The 14,629-nt window shown below is 34.4% G+C and overlaps 7 protein-coding genes across 9 annotated transcripts; 5 read left to right on the plus strand and 2 right to left on the minus strand.

Moving 5' to 3' along the window:
* The first annotated feature begins 2,413 nt into the window (after window positions 1-2,413).
* AT4G29020 (glycine-rich protein) lies at window positions 2,414-3,334 on the plus strand. Of its 2 annotated transcripts, NM_001160801.1 has the most exons (2): window positions 2,414-2,780; window positions 2,916-3,214. In NM_001160801.1, the coding sequence occupies exons 1-2, from the start codon at window positions 2,525-2,527 to the stop codon at window positions 2,999-3,001; spliced, it is 342 nt and encodes a 113-aa protein (NP_001154273.1). In that variant the 5' UTR covers window positions 2,414-2,524; the 3' UTR covers window positions 3,002-3,214. The 2 variants fall into 2 exon arrangements, with proteins under 2 accessions (NP_001154273.1, NP_194631.1); NM_119046.2 differs by having other exon boundaries at window positions 2,414-3,334.
* Window positions 3,335-4,687: 1,353 nt separating this feature from the next.
* Window positions 4,688-5,515, plus strand: AT4G29030 (Putative membrane lipoprotein). The gene has a single exon (NM_119047.3). The coding sequence runs from the start codon at window positions 4,821-4,823 to the stop codon at window positions 5,166-5,168; it is 348 nt and encodes a 115-aa protein (NP_194632.1). The 5' UTR covers window positions 4,688-4,820; the 3' UTR covers window positions 5,169-5,515.
* An 896-nt stretch (window positions 5,516-6,411) lies between these two features.
* Window positions 6,412-6,872, minus strand: AT4G29033 (Defensin-like (DEFL) family protein; the record flags this gene model as incomplete). The annotated part of the gene is made up of 2 exons (NM_001036665.2): window positions 6,412-6,641; window positions 6,809-6,872. 2 exons carry the CDS (start codon window positions 6,870-6,872, stop codon window positions 6,460-6,462), a joined length of 246 nt encoding a protein of 81 aa, NP_001031742.1. The 3' UTR covers window positions 6,412-6,459.
* Window positions 6,873-7,807: 935 nt separating this feature from the next.
* AT4G29035 (Plant self-incompatibility protein S1 family) lies at window positions 7,808-8,263 on the plus strand (the record flags this gene model as incomplete). The annotated part of the gene is made up of 1 exon (NM_001084998.1): window positions 7,808-8,263. The coding sequence occupies one exon, from the start codon at window positions 7,808-7,810 to the stop codon at window positions 8,261-8,263; it is 456 nt and encodes a 151-aa protein (NP_001078467.1).
* Window positions 8,264-8,985: 722 nt separating this feature from the next.
* Window positions 8,986-9,621, plus strand: AT4G29037 (plant self-incompatibility protein S1 family protein; the record flags this gene model as incomplete). The annotated part of the gene is made up of 2 exons (NM_001341956.1): window positions 8,986-9,242; window positions 9,373-9,621. Exons 1-2 carry the CDS (start codon window positions 8,991-8,993, stop codon window positions 9,619-9,621), a joined length of 501 nt encoding a protein of 166 aa, NP_001329897.1. The 5' UTR covers window positions 8,986-8,990.
* A 154-nt stretch (window positions 9,622-9,775) lies between these two features.
* Window positions 9,776-12,093, plus strand: RPT2a (regulatory particle AAA-ATPase 2A). The gene is made up of 6 exons (NM_119048.4): window positions 9,776-10,335; window positions 10,429-10,674; window positions 10,991-11,160; window positions 11,241-11,457; window positions 11,547-11,687; window positions 11,796-12,093. Exons 1-6 carry the CDS (start codon window positions 9,862-9,864, stop codon window positions 11,877-11,879), a joined length of 1,332 nt encoding a protein of 443 aa, NP_194633.1. The 5' UTR covers window positions 9,776-9,861; the 3' UTR covers window positions 11,880-12,093.
* A 56-nt stretch (window positions 12,094-12,149) lies between these two features.
* On the minus strand, window positions 12,150-14,515 carry AT4G29050 (Concanavalin A-like lectin protein kinase family protein; the record flags this gene model as incomplete). 2 transcript variants are annotated; one of them, NM_001341957.1, is made up of 1 exon in its annotated part: window positions 12,150-14,515. In NM_001341957.1, one exon carries the CDS (start codon window positions 14,412-14,414, stop codon window positions 12,363-12,365), a length of 2,052 nt encoding a protein of 683 aa, NP_001328105.1. In that variant the 3' UTR covers window positions 12,150-12,362. The 2 variants fall into 2 exon arrangements, with proteins under 2 accessions (NP_001328105.1, NP_194634.1); NM_119049.3 differs by having other exon boundaries at window positions 12,242-14,372.
* Window positions 14,516-14,629: the final 114 nt, after the last annotated feature.

The following is a 14,629-nucleotide window of genomic DNA, read 5'->3' on the forward strand; positions in this document are numbered from 1 at the left end:
GGCCCATCTTCTTAATTCAATTATTACAACAACAACAAAAAATAAATAAAAAAACTCACTTTATTAAAGTAAAAGATAAATCACAAAATACGACAAAAAAAATAAAAAAAAAATCACAAAATATTATAATGATTTATAATTTTTCTTTAAAAAAATAAGTTTGTGCTATAAAATAATAATTAAACATTATATTGACAAGTAAGTGTTAAGAAAAAAAAAACATTATATTGACAAGTAATTAAAATAAAATATTCGCAGCCAATAAGAACCAAACCTAACATTATAGTTAATGGAGTAATTTTTATTCAGACGATTAAGATCGTATACAATAGTTAATGTACCCTTACTTTCAGCAAATCTAAGCCCGAACAAAACCAAGGATGTGAACAAATATATCTATAAGCGTTTGTGGTTTTCTCCGAATAATGCTATATAATGTACCATGACAAATATAATTATATGAAAATGTCCACTAACATTTGTTGGTTTGAAAATTTATAGTTTTGTATATTCAGTACTTAGTATATATAAGATCCACAATCTTTTGTTTTCTGTTAAACGATTTCAGCCTAATGATTTGACAAATGACTAAAATAGTTTCAAATAATTTGAATCGATAGCAAATTATTGTAGATTAAATTCGGTTTTAGTCCGATACCATTTGCTGCCAACACATCAAAGACTAAACTATCAAGATCAAATGATCAACCATTAAGTATGCTATTCTCTTAGCTGTACCACAGTAGAAATGTAAAGTCATTTTAAATTGAAGCTTCATACTTATAACTTACGAGTATTAATCACAAGAGAAGAGAGAGAGACTATATAGTCTATAGTATATGATTTTTTTTTTTACACAGTCTATAGTATATTAATATGTTTTGATATGAAGACAAAACAGCATTGAAGAGGTGAAATAACTGAACTACAAGAAAGGCCCAACGAACAACTTATTTTCACTGGCTTCAGCTGTCATTCTTAATATCTCAGAGAGATACATAATGCCTTGGATAGAATAATATTGCTTCTGTTCGAAATCTCGTGATCATTTAATTTTCAGTGACAATTTATTTTCCAGGTTTTAGGGTGTTTATAGTTCAGTATCGTCAATAAATGACTAAAAACTCTAATCTTTGAACTAGCTAGTACCATTTAAAGTTGCAATGTTTAATATGAATTCGCGATTTGTAAAAATTATATGGGTCTTAGTTGTTTCTTATTTTGCTTAGAAGTTAAAACTGTGTATTTCAAAACCGACACTATATATAAACTCTAAACAAGATTGTAATTGTTTGATCTCTTATGTATCAAAGAACAAATTTGACATAGATCAATTTTTACTTAATACATCTACTCGACTATTGTATAACTCAAATAAAAATATCATTACTCTTGCCTCCTACCCAAAACACATCTGATTTGTCATCCTCACCTTCTTCCTGAGTAAACAATTTCCTTAAGAAACGCAACTAATCACCAATTAACTTACGAGCTTCGAGTTTTGTATTAATATTACTTATTACATCATCATTTCTCGAGAAATACTGTTTACTTTATGGATTTGAAAGATTTTTTTAATCTTCCATATTAATCTTTTTGTCTCCCAACCTGTCAATTTAATGCATTTACATGTTCTACTAACTTTGGCCTTTGGGCGCAGCCACATGCTCTGCATGCTCTCATTTATTGCACTTGTAGTGTATACATATATGTACATTAATAAGGTGCTATTTATACTTAACATTTTCGGTTTATTTCTTTACTTTTTGTCAAAAAGTTTATAGAGTTTTGGATTATGAGAACTGATTTTAAGCATTTTAATTTGAGGTATACTCTGCGTACGTAAACTGACGGAAAATACGTTTGTATATCAATATGGAGAAACAAAATGTGAGTCGAGTCTTTTGGTGTGTAAATTCCCATGAGCGCCATTTTTTTACTTCACCAAAAATAGTGAGGCAAGAAAATGAACTTTACACTTGAACTTTACATCTCTTAACTCTAATTTTTTTATTTGACAAGAAAAAACATACGATCAAAATTGCATGGAAAAACGTTAATTAATCTCATTATAATCTCCAGTCCATTTTATAACCCTCCTACCTACCACAAAGAATCCATCGACGAAATAGAGTATCCGATGAATTAATCCATATCTATGCCAGGAAATTACCGAAACAATTATAGACATATAGAAGAAGATAGAACATTACAACATGCATATATCATGTCAAAAGTAACTTCTAACTAATATCAGTGATTTACAAGAGAACAAAATGGATTTTTTTTTATGTATACATAAGAGAAGTAAATTGTAACTCTTGACGTGGAGGGATCTGCATCGAACATATAGGTGATGAGATGGTCCAACATTCATTTATAACTTATCCATCTGTCACTCTATAACCCTAATTTTAACCCTTCACTCTTCTATATAAATCTCCCCCAAGTACTTAACACTCTTCACTACTCTCTCCACTAAACAAAAACACTAGAGTTAAGTTACATATAGAGTAAGGAAGAGATGGCAGTTAGGTGTTTAGCCGTGTTCCTCGTTGCTCTCATGGTGTCTCAAGCAGTCACCGCAACAAGACCGGCTCCAACCAAGAATGTCGGAGCTGGTCTTGACGACCAAAAGAACTTTGTAGCGTTCGCTGGTGTCGGTGGAGCTGCTGGAATTGGTGGAGCCGGTGGTGTTGGAGCTGGTCTTGGTGGTGTCGCCGGTGGAGTTGGTGGTGTTGCCGGAGTTTTGCCTGTTGGCGGTGTAGGCGGCGGAATTGGTGGTCTAGGCGGTGGTGTAGGTGGTCTTGGCGGTCTAGGTGGTCTAGGTGGTGGTTCAGGTCTTGGTCATGGAGTAGGTGGAATTGGTGGTGACCCTGGTATTGGTAGTGGTATCGGTGGACTCGGCGGTGCAGGTGGTCTAGGCGGTATAGGCGGTGTTGGTGGTTTGGGTGGAATTGGCGGTGGAAGCGATTGCGGTGGCGTAATTCCTCACCATTGATGTTAAACGTTTTTTTTTTTGTTTTTTTGCTCTCTATAAACCAAAGATCGGTCGAAAGGTTCATAATTATTATGTTTTAAGTTCTTTTATCGATGTTTATGTTTTAAGTCGTTTGTTTTCTATATATGTTTCTTGTTTTGTTTGTTATGCTGTTTGTTATTAATTACTTGTGAGAAACTTGTGTTATCAATAAATAGTGTTTTTTTTTGTTTCATGTTACTTGCTTGTGTTCCAAGATATTCAATTAGTTGAAATTTGCATGCAGCAATGTATACGTCAAACTTAATCCCATTTGTAAAAGTTGTCAGAAAAACAAAATCTTCTTTCGTCGTGATTGTTATAATGTAGAGAAAAACAGAAATATTAGCTTTGTAGATTAACCAAGCACCATTATGAACGATTTTCTTTTGCCGACCATTATAAACGAAATTAGGTTAACAAAACTAATCCTATACGTCAAAGTGTTATATTTAAGCAGTTTAATACATGTTGACAGTGCACCACAAATATTGTTAAAGTTTCGACTTTCAATACTGAATTTTATTTAAACAGTTTCAAAGAAAGATAAAATAAAAACTGCAATACTGTTTCAGTATCACATTCTCGAAAATCGTCGGTGTAGTATTCTATAATGTATTGTTTATGAGTTTATCTGTTTTGTAAAAGGGTCTATACGGTGGAAGTTCAAACTATACATGCATGGCCCATGAAACATGGATTACAATTATTACATGAATGCAGTATAAATATATTACTATATTCGTATAATCGTATCGGTGTATATTGATATATTGTATATTTTTATTTAGTCGACATGTTGACAAAGAAAACTTTATTGACATATATATAATGTAAGAAATACTGGTCTAGTACTGTCTGTTTTTGAAAAAACAAATAAGGGCCTAGCTATCTTAAATTGTAAATTTGCCACTTTCACGTTGGGAAACCATTTCCAATATTGTAAAAGCTTATAATTAATGTTTTCTTTTTAGTTCTAACAAAAGTCTCCAAGGTTTTCTTCAAAGGTATAAATTAATAAAAGTAAAATGAAATATTAAAACAAAATTAAGATAAAATAATATTTCCGCTGAACATTGTTTGTAACTGAATTTATCTTTTTCGGGATTTATTAAAAATCACCTAAAGACTATCTTAAAGTAGTAGGCACGGTTCTGTATGTAACCATTGGATTTTATTTCCATGACTGATAGAAATTTAGTTACAACTACCAACAGTAATAGCCAATAGGTAAATGTGTAGTTCCAAAAGAGAAGCCTCTTTGGAAGCTTAATTTAGATCTCAACGAACGAATTACACTTACTAACATCATAATGGAAGTGTCACAGTATTTAGAAAGTTCAACAATTTCTTTGTAAGAAAGGATTTTTGTTTTTAATTATTATAAACAACAAAAAGCCTGTGAAATTTTTGTGAATCATCAAACTCTATTATGCACCAACAAAATTAGAACTATTACCATTCTAATATATCGTTTAACGTTTTAACAACATAAATTGTTTTGTTTGACCAGCTCAACAACTTGTTATACTCCAGCAGGAGCGGAACGTTAGTTACCGTGTCACAACCATTTATTTTTCTGAAAGTAAATAGAAACTTAAAGTTGATATCAGAGCGTTTGGTTATAGCATTTACAATTGGCATTAACTATCTACACCGGTCGATTTTATTGTATGTGGCCTTTCTTGGCCTTTAAAAGGACCCAACATATCTCCCAGATTTTGGGCAAGGCAACAAACATAATCAACTTAAATCTTATCTACTTTCTATTTCTTTTTAATCAAAATTACCGTTCTTAACTATGGCGAAGTGGTTTTTCACTATCTTCTTGGTTTTTGCCCTAGCCTCAGCTTTAGCTTGTGGCGCAAGAAACGTCCCAGTAGGCCTCTCTGACCAAAAGAACTACCTCGGATATGGTGGCGGATATTCCGGCGTTGGAGACAATGGTTTACCCTTTGGTGGCGTCGGTGGAGGTGTGTCTGGTCCCGGAGGTAATCTTGGTTATGGGGGATTTGGTGGTGCTGGTGGCGGCTTAGGCGGTGGTTTGGGCGGTGGAGCAGGCAGTGGATTAGGCGGTGGCTTAGGTGGTGGAAGTGGAATTGGTGCCGGAACCAGTGGAGGAAGTACCGGAGGAGTTCATTTCCCTTGAGTTGTTACTTTGGTTTTTAAGGCGTCATACGGTCCTTATTAAGCTAGGTCTAGCTTAAGATGATGTCATAATAATAATTTATCATATCTCTTTAGGGTTTTAAACTTTGGTATTATGAATTATCATTAGCTGTTTAACGTGCGTCTTAAGTTACTATTTTAACGTATGTTTGAATCAGTCTAGTGGCTTGTCGTGTCATGGCTTGGTCCATTTTCAAATTCTACTTTGACCTTTTCGAGTGTTTCACTAAATGAGTTAATGCAACATCTATGAACTTTTCAATATTATTATAAGCTCTATTTATAGACTTTATAGTATATATAAGCTCTCTACATAAATGTGTTTCGAACCTACCTCGAAGCTTGAGTTAATTAAAAGTTCGACTAAAATACAAAGGAAATAAGTTTAAGAAACAAATGATTGACGGGAAAAATAAAAAAGAAGCAAATGACTAAACTAATTAAAAACAAATTAATTAAACTGTTTCAACCCATTAAGAAATTGAGGTTTGTCGTAATACATATGACATTTGATAGATGTAAGTAAGAAGTAATAAAATTAACAAGAAATGAAACTAATAAGAAACAAAACAAACAAAAACAATATAGTATACTATTTATCAGACTGTTAACTTACTTACATAGCATTTTTTACTTGAAAATTTTACGATTGTGTAATTATAATAAAATTTTCGAGAAAATTAATCCAAAGGTGTTGAGGGTGGTTAGGTGAAAATAGTAAAGTCGAAATAAGTGAGTTCCAATTTAAAAGGAAACAAACAGTCAAACTTTATATTTATTGCAGAACATAGCAATTCAAAATACTGTTCGTGAGGTAGGTTTTGTGCATTTACTTCTCTCTTGAATACAAATGTGTGGTCTGGGAGTACATAACAAACCCTGGGTCAGGTGAAAACTATTCCTGCGATATATAAATTCGACTAATCAATTTCATAGAGAATTACGATTTTATATGGTTTCACATAGATTTAACAAAAATATTTATCAGAAAACATTTTAAAGTGTACGATTATATCCATATACATTCAAACATTTTAAAGTTTGTGATTATATATACAAACATGATTTCATCAATTCCATTTGTTAATATGTTCTTATAATGGTCTACATTGCGTTTAAACTATATATCAAAATGCATTTGCTATCGGATCAAGTTTTTTGTTTTTGTTTTGCATTCATAAAGTTCTCATAATTTACTAATATATTATAGAAAAACATATTTGCTACATTTTAATTTGTTGAATATAGTCTAACACCCATAAATTTATATCTTAAACATGTGTTATAGAAGGTTTTACCAAACAAGCACATGTTTCTTTTATGGAGTCTGGATACCATTTGATGCATTTCCCCCCTAGAAATTGTGATTCAATGCATGTTTGGTTGCAGTTCGCAATCTTCGAACAAGGACCTATCGGAATTAGTTTACTCCTATCTTCAGCTTCCGCAAGATCTGTGTTTATATTTTGGAAAACAAATTAGTATATGATATAAAAACATACATTAAAACATAAGTCTCTTTTGGTTTGTAAAAATACAATATTCCAATGTCTTGTAACAAAAATCCGTATATCACATGTTCAACTATATCAATGGAGAATTTATTTAATATTTGCATACATGGAGTCAAGAGAGCAGCCAAACACAAGAACACAAAGAAAAGACATTTGCTTGATGAAGTCATTTTGATTTATTTTTTTTTTTTTTTTTTTTTTTTTTGTGTGTGTGTTTTCCTGCTTATGAAATAGAATAGTTCAAAACCTTGCACTATATAAATATAGAGTAGTTTACTATATATCGTTTCTCAGAAATTCAGAATATATGGATTAATGTTTATTTATATGCTATATATGATAGGATATGTTATTGACTGAGAGTCATTATATTCTATAACTTTGATTATTTGTTATGGTTATTTTTTTCCTGGTCAACTTCTCTTTTGTTTTAAAATTTAATTTAATTGATAATTTTGTTTAGGTAAGTAGTTTATGAAGAGACAAACTGAATACAATATATTTTGGAAAAAAATACTGCAAATAAAGAGCATTAATTTCGTTACAGTTTGTTACTATTGCATTTCAACGAATCCAATATATTGTTATTAATTTCAATAACGTAACGTAAAACTCTGAATACTTTACCAGCTACTTTTATATAGTTAACAAAAAAGTATGCCAATACTGTATATATAACTTTAGTTTAAGTAAAACTAGGTTAATGAAAGAAACAGTTACTTTAACATATTTATTACTTTATACATTAAATTTATTCGATTATAGATTTCAAATTATAGTACTGTTCATAATCACAATCTAAACCACAATATTAAAAAAAAAAAAAATCACATAATAAACTCAAAACTAATACTAGCTTACACCACAGTATAAATTAGAATTTTTTTATTTTTAATATATTATCACACAACCATCTAGTTTCATCATTTAATGTGACCAACCTTTCAGCTTCAATTCTAATTAACCTATGATCACGTAAATGATTTGCAGCATGACTCTTCATTAATGCGATGTAATAATATCAAAATTACCGTTTCACTTTCCCACTATAAAAAGAAGTAACAATAAAAATTCTTCCTAAAGTTTTTGCTTGCCCGGAAAAAAAATGAATTACATCAAACAATTTATCTTGGCAATTTGCTTTTATCTAGTCTTAACATGTCAAGATCATGTTTTAGCCCGCGACACCACCACGAGAGACATCGTAGTCCCGAAGATTTCCGAGTGGCAAGTTACGGTTGCTAACGGTTTGACCACTGGTGAAACTCTTTTCATCCATTGTAAGTCTAAGGAAAACGATCTAGGTGATATTAACCTGAAGTTCTTAGATAGATTTTCTTGGAATTTTGGAGAAAATATGCTTCACTCAACTTTGTTTTGGTGCTATATGAGCAAAGATGATGGTCATATGAATGTAAAAGTGTTTTGGGATGATGTTATTCTATTTCATAGATGTGATTGGAAGAATTGTGTTTGGACCGCAAAGAATGATGGCCTTTATCTTTGGAATTCTGCAATCGGTGAAGATGTACTGTCGGAGAAATGGAAATCTGGATGGTGAAAACATATTTTTGATTTGTTGGTAATTTTTTAACTATTATATGTATCTGTTAATTTTGGCAGGCAAAAAAAACTGAAGTAATACTTTACTTTTGTCATAAATTCTCTCTTATTTTTTTGTATTTTTCATCGAAGATTTTTGTTTTCTTCGATCGTGTCTTGGATTCAATTGTTTTTGGACTGTTCAAGACAATGGTTTGCTGCTTTATAATCCACCTCATCATAGAGGTTTTAGATTGATATATAAAGGGGATTCACCATGATTCAATTCATTGTTGAAGTCGAGAGATCTTTGAAAGTTTATTCGAGTATAATCCATATTAAAGAAAATTCAACCATGTATTTTGATCACGATATACTAATAATTAATTATCAGTATGAGATTTTATGTATTTGTTATTTATGGGGGACTCATGGGTCAATCATTTCTAAGAAAGTATGGATCATGGATTCGTTTTCGTTCAACTTATTTATGACCATATATACAAGTACTAATGGTGACACTAGAATACATTGTATGACAATAGTCTCTTGAAAACAAAGTCAAAGCATTAAATATAGAGATCGGAGTCAACAATTTAGAGTTTATAGAATTAAAAGGAAAGGAGGATAAGAAGAAGAAGAAGAAGAAAAACTTAGCAAATATATGAACAAATATATAAAGACATTGTAACACATTTACCTCTGACATAAGTTTTTTTACATTTGACAAGAAAGATTTTAGAAAAATGGGAAAATCTTTGCTAAGTTTATTTGTTATCCTCCTTTCGTTTGATTCTATAAACTCTTATTTGATGCCTCCTCTCTTCAGAAAATTCAATGTCCAAATAGTAAATCAACTTGAGTTTCACAAGATACTGAAAGTTCATTGCAAGAGCAAATCTCACAATTTCCCAATCACATATCTTAAAATTGGTGAAAGTTTTCAGTTTAAATTTAAAATTTATCCAAAAACTCAGTATTGGTGTAATTTATGGCAGGTGAGAAAACACATTTTTAACTTTTTTATACATTTCTTTACATATTGTCATGTATAAAAATTAAGATGAGTATCAGTGATTGTACTATAAATTTTTGACCAACTTTTTATTTCATCTTTGTTTGTTATAGGGACCAAATTACAAACACCATGTGGTTTTTGATGCGTTTCGTCCAGACAAAGATTTTATAGATGGTACATGTACTGGTATGCATCCTAATGTATGTAGATGGACTGCAAAAGAAGAAGGAGTCTATGTCCGCAACAAAAAGTTCGAAGGAGAATATTTCATGTATACATGGGATGGTCCATCAAAACTTGGAAACATCTCTCCAGTGTCTGCACCTACAAGTGAATCAGAATTGGACTCATCAGTCTAACCCCACATAGATCTAAAAAAAATTATATCATGATGTATAATCTTTGGTATCAATAATTGTATGTTGGTTTCAATTACAAGCCCAACTATTGTTTGGGCCTAATATTTATATATGGGCCTTAGTCAAAGATTAAAAAAAAAACATTTCTTCTTCCCAAAGCCAGAAAATATCAGTACAAGAGTACAAGAGAGAAAGAAAGGAACCTCGAACTCAGAGAAATTGAGAGAAGAGAGAAGAATCATGGGACAAGGACCATCGGGAGGATTGAATCGGCAAGGAGATCGGAAACCTGATGGTGGAGATAAGAAAGAGAAGAAGTTTGAGCCGGCGGCACCACCGGCTCGTGTAGGGAGGAAGCAAAGGAAGCAGAAAGGGCCAGAGGCGGCGGCGAGACTTCCGACGGTGACTCCGTCTACTAAGTGTAAGCTCCGGTTACTGAAATTGGAACGGATCAAGGATTATTTGTTGATGGAGGAAGAGTTTGTGGCGAATCAAGAGAGGTTGAAACCTCAGGAAGAGAAAGCTGAGGAAGATAGATCTAAGGTTGATGATCTTCGTGGTACACCTATGAGTGTTGGGAATTTGGAAGAGTTGATTGATGAGAATCACGCTATTGTTTCTTCTTCTGTTGGACCTGAGTACTACGTTGGGATTTTGTCCTTCGTTGATAAAGATCAGCTTGAACCTGGATGTTCGATTTTGATGCATAATAAGGTATGTGAAATTAGGGTTTAAGAATCTTGTTTTTGTTGTGATTACGATTGTGTGTTGTTGTGGATTTAGGGTTGCTGATTTGTTTTATGTTAGGTTCTCTCTGTTGTTGGGATTCTACAAGATGAAGTGGATCCAATGGTGTCTGTGATGAAAGTTGAGAAAGCTCCTTTGGAGTCATATGCTGATATTGGAGGTTTAGAAGCTCAGATTCAGGAGATTAAGGAAGCTGTTGAGCTTCCTTTGACTCATCCTGAGTTGTATGAAGATATTGGTATTAAACCACCAAAGGGTGTAATTTTGTATGGTGAGCCTGGAACTGGGAAGACATTGCTTGCTAAGGTTTGTCTTTGTACCTAGAATCTAATGAGTATTAGTGTTTGTTTGCAGTATAGCTTAGTTTACTACTTAACTTGTCAATTACATTCAGTTAATCGTTTGTTCGGTCAAAGGCCAGACCTTTGTTGTGCTGCTGGTCACCTAGATTTCATACGTTTGAACATAGCGAGAAATTTGTTCTCATGGATAAGAATCTTTTGAGTCACTTGTTTCTATTAATGTCTTCCTTTCTCGTTTCTCTCTGTCACAAGCATGAGATAGTTGCAATTTGGTGGTGTTATCTAATGGGAATAAGCTCTCTAACTTGATCTTATTTTAGGCGGTTGCGAATTCAACATCAGCTACTTTCTTGAGAGTTGTTGGTAGTGAGCTGATTCAGAAGTATTTGGGAGATGGTCCTAAGCTTGTGAGAGAACTTTTCAGAGTTGCTGATGACCTTTCACCATCAATCGTCTTCATAGATGAGATTGATGCTGTTGGTACCAAGCGGTAAGTTAAACTATTTTCATAAACCTGATCTATAACCCATTGATAATGGTTATCTGATTACTTGTTGTTTGAAAGAACAGGTATGACGCTCACTCAGGAGGTGAACGTGAGATCCAAAGAACTATGTTGGAACTTCTGAACCAGCTTGATGGATTTGATTCAAGAGGAGATGTTAAGGTCATCCTTGCAACAAACAGAATCGAGAGTCTTGACCCAGCACTGCTTCGACCTGGACGGATTGATAGGAAAATCGAGTTCCCTCTCCCAGATATCAAAACAAGAAGACGTATCTTCCAGGTAATATATAATTCTACTGAGATGGCAAATCAATGACTTGTTCGAAACTTTCTTGTTCATTGAGGTTGTGGGTTCTGTTTATAAAATAGATACACACATCGAAGATGACTCTCTCGGAAGATGTAAACCTCGAAGAGTTTGTGATGACGAAAGACGAGTTCTCAGGAGCTGATATAAAGGCTATATGCACTGAGGCTGGTCTACTAGCTCTCAGGGAGCGTCGTATGAAGGTAGAGACTCTTAACCATTTAGTTCAAGCACATACAAACACACACACACACACCACTTGGGCAATTACTAGCCACTGACGCTAATGTGTTTAAATTGGATTTGTTCAGGTGACACATCCTGATTTCAAGAAAGCAAAGGAGAAGGTTATGTTCAAGAAGAAAGAAGGCGTCCCTGAAGGCCTCTACATGTAAAATTATAATCATATCGTCATCATCGGCTTTCCTCCTCCACACTTTGTTATAATACTTTTGCTTCTGCTTAGGATCTTTCTGGTCATATAAATTGATCATGTTTTCTGATCTCCTCCGGTAAAACAATTCCTCATTTCCATTTAGGATGTCTATTTCGCATTAAACTTAACCAACTGAAACCAAGCCCAAATAAAAAAACTGATCTTGTCACAGAATGTGAGGACAAAAAAAAAACAAAAAAAAATTCTCTCTTCCTTGGCATAACCAACTCTTCAAACTCTCTCTATCCTGGATGCTTCACACAAATTTGTGGAGCGCTTGAAAAATTGTTTCATAAAAATAGTTGTCTATATTTAATTTCGGTAATCTATTGTGCAAACATCGGCTAAATAGTAATTACACAGGTTCTTTTAAGTTTTAACAAATCGAAACTTACTTCATAATGTGAAGAGAGGAGATAATTCAAAAGTTACTAAGTGTCGCTTAGCGCCCATGCGAGACAAATGGTTCTGTAAACGTCAATGTAGCCACCGAACAGGGCTCTGCAAGGGACTCAGCTGCTTCACCGAAGCCTTCAATGGCTCCAACGTTCTCCCTAGCTTTCACAATGTCAAACAAGTTGTTTGGTAGCTGAGCCACACCGTCCAAGAACTGGATGACGCTCGACATGCTTGGTCTGACGGCTGCAACCGGATGCGAACAGAACAAGCCGAGCTTCAGAACCAGTGCTACTTGCTCCTCAAGGTACTTATCATCCTGCTTTACCCTCTCATCAACCACTTGCAATATGTCATCTTCCCAACAATCTAGCACCCAATCCGTAAGAACCATCTCGCTCGGCGAAGATGCTCGTGGCAAGACGGGTCTTCGCCCGCAAGTAATCTCTAACATTAGTATTCCAAACGCGAATACATCAGAACTTGTGCTTGCCTTCCCTGTTCTTGAAAGCTCTGGTGAGATGTATCCAAACGTACCAGCCACGTTAGAGGTTTGAGGATCAAACCCGTGTTCACAGAGCTTTGCGAGACCAAAATCACCGAGCTTTCCGTTCATAGAATCATCAAGAAGAACGTTTGCTGGCTTAATGTCTCTGTGAATAATGACTTGAACCCACTGGTGGTGTAAATAGCAGAGACCAGAAGCAACATCTTTGATGATCTTGAATCTTTGTGACCAATCAAGACTCTGTTCTGGTTGGTGGTAGAGAAACTTATCAAGACTGCCTTTTGGCATACAGTCGTAAACCAAATAGAGTTCTCCTTTGCGCCTACAGTAGCCAAGAAGCCGAACTAGATTAGGATGTCTGAGACGCCCAATGGTCGCGATCTCTGCCACAAACTCTCTCATTCCTTGTCTTGAATCATGAGAAACTTTCTTCACCGCGATGTCCATGTTAGACGTCGATAATGTACCTTTATATACTTTTCCAAACCCTCCTTTACCAAGAAGCTCGCTGTTCCTGAAACCCTTTGTGGCAATGTAAAGATCCTTGTAAGCAAACCTATGTGGACCAAACTGAACCTCCCAGTCTTCAAGAACTTCCATTAACTTCTTCCTTTTCAAGAAAAGCATATAGCTTATGGTCAAGAAGACGAGGATGGCGAGGCTGGTTAAACTCAAACTAATAGCCAAGATCTTTTTCACACTTGTACTCCGAGAGTCTCTAGGAAGTTTTGGAAGACGAGAAATATCTATATTTGAAGCTGTCCCATTGAGCTTGAAGGTCCAACCAAGAATATAGTGAGATGAACGAAGACGGCCTGTGGCTGAAGTGAAGCCAACATACATAGAGTCGAAAAGATATGGAGATAAATCTTTGGTTAGAGAAAGCAATGGAATCTTTGGCTTAGGGAGATGAATAGGATGGATTGTGACGTTAAGTTGTCTCCTTGAGGAATCATATTCAATCCAGGCTTGTATAGGTTTTTGATTTATGAGGCGGATGTTTTTGAAAGTACCATCATCGTCTTCGTAATAACCTGCTGTAGAAGCTTTCTCTGAGCTCAAGCTATTGATGTCAATACCAACATGGTTATTATCCATGTCATCAAATTCTTGATTTTGAAATGTATCAAACTCAACTGCTACAATATGATTAGAGGGATCTCCATTGTTTGTCAAATTAAAGAGCCCTAGATATTGTGAGGATGAACTATAGGGCAAGCCTTTGGTGGGAGAGATGACAAATGCAAGTCCATGGCCATCAAGTGCATTAACATTAGAGACTATAGCGAAAACAAAGGTAGTGGAGAAAGACGAAACGGTACCGTTTGGTGAGTTCTTGAATCTAACTGGAGAGTTGTAGAAAACGTGACCATATGAGAATTCAGACGAATTTGTGAGCTTCATCAAGCCTTTGGAGTTAGTAATTGCAATTCCAGAGTTGTCGTACAAGTAACCATTAAAACCAAACTCTCCTTCTTCACTCTGAGAAAGTGCTTTGTTGGAGAAGAATTGCAGCACCAGAAGAAGCACTAGTACAAAAAATTTCATCGTTTTGCAATTCTTTTTTCCTCTCATGAATGATCTTACCATAAGTTTTTCTTTTTTTGGTCAAAACCATATGATTATAATATGAAAAAGATCTAAATAGGCTTTATCTGTATGACTTGGAGGGTCAAAAACTAAAGTCTTTTAGACTCTTAGTAATAAAATGTTGAATAAGTCTTGTTCGACGCCTCTTATTGATTTATTAAGAAATTGACCAGCATGAAAAGGAGGCATTGCTACTATGTAATGTCTGGGGGGGA

The sequence above is a fragment of the Arabidopsis thaliana genome, chromosome 4, assembly GCF_000001735.4.
Source record: "Arabidopsis thaliana chromosome 4, partial sequence".
NCBI lineage: Eukaryota > Viridiplantae > Streptophyta > Magnoliopsida > Brassicales > Brassicaceae > Arabidopsis > Arabidopsis thaliana.